Here is a 4,691-nt window from a genome sequence, read left to right as displayed (position 1 = left end):
GAGAACAGAGGGAACTTACAAGGAGAGCTGTGGGCCGACTTTCACCAGATTTTTGGTTATTCCAAAAAGGACCCGACCAGACTCGTGGGCTCCCCCATGGCAAACTCTAATATTCTTAACTTCTGGGTTTTATTCACCAGCAAGTGGATTTTCATCGTCTTTCCAGTCTACAACAGGGCCAGGTCTGGAGGTCTGTGGTTTCAACTGAAAAAGTCTAATACTCTTGAGAAGAAAGCAACAGTGATGATCCTTAAAGATGGTTTATGGTGATACTCAATGCTTATAACAGTGAGGTCATATCCCCTGGAATAACAATACATGTGCATTCAATTTACCTCCTTTTTAAAAAACCAGTTCCATCAAGTGACCTATATAAGCAATCCTGCTTTGAATGAGGTTGTTTCAAGCTAATATGCCCTTCTCAAATGGTAATTTATTTATTTAGTTTACACTTAAAAAAAATAAGTTTATTTATTTTATTTTTATTTATTTTTGGCTGCTTTGGGTCTTTGCTGCCACGTGCGGGCTTTCTCTAGTTGCAGCAAGCGGGGGCTACTCTTCGTTGCAGTGCGTGGGCTTCTCATTGTGGTGGCTTCTCTTGTTGCGGAGCATGGGCTCTAGGCGTGCGGGCTTCAGTAGTTGTGGCTCGCGGGCTCTGGAGCGCAGACTCAGTAGTTGTGGCGCACGGGCTTAATTGCTCCGCCGTATGTGGGATCTTCCCAGACCAGGGCTTGAACCATGTCCCCTGCATTGGCAGGCAGATTCTTAACCACTGTGCCACCAGGGAAACCCTCAAATGGTAATTTATTTTTTAAAATTACATTGAATACAAGAGTGGGAGAAGAAGATAAGGTTGCAGATGAGGTAGGATTGACCAGAGGTTGGTAGTTATGTGGCCGGGGAAAGAGGTATACGGGAGTTCATTAAACAATTATGTCAATATTGTGTGTGTTAAAATTTTCTGTTAAAAAAAAGTTTAAATAAATAATTGAAATAGTGTCAAAAAGAAAAAAAAGAAAGAAAGGAAAGCAACAAAAGCAAATTAGATGTACGATTATTCGAAGCCATTCTGCTTAGATGATGTCAGCTCCTTAGCGCCATTTGAAAATTTCTGGCCCCATTCGAAGTCACTGCTCATTCCATTTTAGTTGTAAATCTCCGTATGAGTATTAGGACTACTCCACTATAGACGGAGATATAATGAATTGCCTTCATAGGGACTTTAGAATGATGAAATGAGACGGCACAAAGAAACGTGGTAGGGTGGCACAAGGAAAATGAGCAATGAATAGCTCTCATTTCTGGTATCAGCAGTGTTACTACTTACATGCATTCCATAGGTATATATTGAGAATGAGACATGCTTCAGCTTTCCTCTGGTTTAGAGGTTCATGATTCAGTTGATTGATATTTTCCTCTTTGTCTATGAAGATATATGCTATCAAGTGATTGTCCCTCACTTTTTTTTTTCATTTCCAATTGTATTATAAGATTGGTTCCTCACTTTCTTTTTTCCTTTTTAAAATAAATTTATTTATTTAGTTTTTGCTGCATTGGGTCTTTGTTGCTGCGTGTGGGCTTTCTCTAGTTGCAGAGAGCAGGGGCTACGCTTTGTTGCAGTGTGCGGGCTTCTCACTGCGGTGGCTTCTCTTGTTGCGGAGCATGGGCTCTAGGCGTGTGGGCTTCAGTAGTTGTGGCGCGCAGGCACAGTAGTTGTGGCTCATGGGCTCTAGAGCGCATACTCAGTAGTTGTGGCACACAGGCTTAGTTGCTCTGCGTCATGCGAGATCTTCCCGGACCAGGGTTTGAACCCATGACCCCTGCATTGGCAGGCAGATTCTTAAGCACTGCGCCACCAGGGAAGTTCCAGTTCCTCACTTTCTTTTTTTTGTTTGTTTTTTTTGTTTTTGTTTTTGTTTTTTTGTTTTTTTTGCGGTACGCGGGCCTCTCACTGTTGTGGCCTCTCCCATTGTGGAGCACAGGCTCCGGACGCGCAGGCTCAGCGGCCATGGCTCACGGGCCCAGCCACTCCGCGGCATGTGGTATCTTCCCGGGCCGGGGCACGAACCCGTGTCCCCTGCATCAGCAGGCGGACTCTCAACCACTGCGCCACCAGGGAAGCCCTGTTCCTCACTTTCTTAATTCATGGTCTGAATCTCTTTCTCCCTTGTGCCTTGCACAACTTTTGTCTAGCACAAGCCATCTTGCTCCCTCAGAAGATAAGATAAATGATAGGAAAGGGGTAGGGTCTGTACAACTCATCCACATGCTCCCTCCCTGACTCTGGTCCCTGGAAGTCAAGTTAGCTGGCTGGTTCCTTGGAAAAAGTCCGCACTCTTAGGTTGATCCTAAAAGCCCTTAGGACCTGGCATCATTCGCCATAACTGGACTTTTCACTTCACAAATGCATGCTTCTCTAGTTCTCTCACCTTTTCACATGTTGTTTTGTTTTTCTGAGATAGTCTATCTTCTCGTTTTGCCTGAACAACACCATATTATCCTTTGGGTTTGGGGGTCACTTCTCCCAGGAGACCTTCCCTGATTCTCCCTTCCAGACTCTGTTGGGTGTTCTTACTATATCCTATCCTCCCTCTCATGTTTATGTTCCATTCTACTATAACAAAGTGTACGATATCTTCTCTCACTCTCAACTATAATTCAAACTATAGGGATTTTTGCTACTCCTGTTCATGACTCTATATCCAGCATCTAACATCAAACCCAGAATACATACTTAATATATATTTGTTGAGTGCTCAATGGATCTGAATAGATAAATCCAATCTGCTAGAACTAGACTGATCCTGGTAGAAATACAGCATGAGTCATATCCCGATGGACCCTTAGTGGTCTCAGTAATTGAGCAAATAGTTACAGGGCTATCTTGAGGTTACCTTTCAAGCTTCAGCAGTTCAAAATCGAAAGTGGTTACTCTCCCAACACATGCAATTCCAGATTTTTGCCCAAGAACCCAGATGTTTACATCTTAACCCCCTGGAAGGTTCCAGGTGCCCTGGTGGTCAGGAAGACAAGGTGATTTTTCTGTTGATGAGCTTCAGCAGGGCCCCCTTCAGGTCTCTGTTCCTCAGGCTGTAAATAAAGGGGTTCAGCATGGGTGTGACCGCAGAGTACATTACAGCAGATGCTTTCTCCTTCACGGCTGTGTGGACAGATGAAGGACAAAGGTAGACCCCAATTGTGGTCCCATAGAAGAGTACAACCACAGAGAGGTGGGAGCTGCAGGTGGAAAAACCTTTCTTCCTGCCACCTGCAGAGGGCAACTTCAAGAGGGCCACAATTATGTGAACATGGGAAACCAGGATACAGATGAAAGGTGTGGCTATCACCATTCCTGCCACAATGAACACAAAGATCTTGTTCACAGAGGTGTCAGTGCATGAAAGTCTCAGGAGGGGAGTGAGGTCACAGAAGTAGTGAGGCAACCTATTGTTGCCACAGAAAACCAGACGGGCCATCAGGAGAATGTGGGTGAGGGAGATGAAGCAGGAAAACACCCATGGGCCACCAGCCAGCAGGCCACAGAGACATGGGCTCATGATGGTGGTATAGCATAAGGGGTGACATATAGCTACAAACATGTCATAAGCCATCACGGCTATTAAGATACTGTCCATGATGCCAAAGAAATGGAGAAAGTACATTTGGGTCAGGCAGCAAGGATATGAGATGGATTTGTTCCTGATTTGTATGTTCACTAGCATCTTGGGGACAGTGTTGGTGGCCAGGCAGAAATCAACCATGGAGAGATTGGCTAAGAAGAAGTACATGCGAGTGTTCAGGTGGGAGTCTGAGCTGATGGCCAGTATGATCAACAGGTTCCCCACTACTGTGACCACATACATGCAGAGAAACAGAGCAAAGAGGAGAGTTTCCTGTTCTGGCTTTTCTCAAAGTCCCAGGAAGATAAACTTGGATGCACTTGTTTGGTTGTTTGGTTCCATCAGCATGATTCCTCTAAAAGTATTGAAAGGGTGAAGTTACATGAATGCTATAGAGATGATTCTGGAAGATTAGAAGAGATTACACTCAATTTCCAATCTGGACTAATTATGTTATCAACTTATATACGTATTGCATCTTGAACCTTTGATAAACTGTTTATAGCAACACATATGTCAAGCCTTGGCTCAAGGCTGAATATTCCTGTTTCAGACAAAGATTGAGAGAGTATACCATGTATGAACCTTTGCTAATAAAACTACTAAAGGATTTACTTCAGGATAAAAAAGTTGAATCCAGAAAAAAGCATTATCCAAGAAGCAATGATCAGCCAAGAAATTGGTATAAATGTAGAAGAAATGTGAACAAAGCACTTTTTAAATAATAATAATAATGAGAATGTATATGTAAGTAAAGTGGATTAAAATACAATACAAAAATTATATGAGACAAAAGGGGGAATTAAAATAAAATTGTTGTAATGTTTTTGTATTAAGTTGCAGGAGAATAGATATATTGAACATTTTGGACTTCCTACATAAAGTATATGTAACTAAACTTTAGGGGTAACCACTAAACTAACGGGTATAGAATATATAACTTCTAAATTACAGTAGGGGTACAACAGAAATAGAGATTTTGATCAAACCACTTTAAGTTAGGAAAGGAGATATAAAGAAGAAAATAAAAACTACAAAACAAACACATGCATAATTACAACAAAAGTTTAA

At 42.4% G+C, this 4,691-nt stretch overlaps 1 protein-coding gene across 1 annotated transcript; it reads right to left on the bottom strand.

Annotated features, from left to right (window-relative positions):
- Nucleotides 1-3,020: 3,020 nt before the first annotated feature.
- LOC102993433 (olfactory receptor 24) lies at nucleotides 3,021-3,962 on the bottom strand. The gene is given in 1 exon segment (XM_024134465.1): nucleotides 3,021-3,962. A coding segment is annotated over 1 exon segment (942 nt).
- Nucleotides 3,963-4,691: the final 729 nt, after the last annotated feature.

The sequence above is a fragment of the Physeter macrocephalus genome, chromosome 2 (genome assembly GCF_002837175.3).
Source record: "Physeter macrocephalus isolate SW-GA chromosome 2, ASM283717v5, whole genome shotgun sequence".
Taxonomy (NCBI): Eukaryota; Metazoa; Chordata; class Mammalia; order Artiodactyla; family Physeteridae; genus Physeter; species Physeter macrocephalus.
The sequence above is the reverse complement of the archived record's forward strand: the minus strand, read 5'-3'. Positions and strand labels throughout refer to the sequence as shown.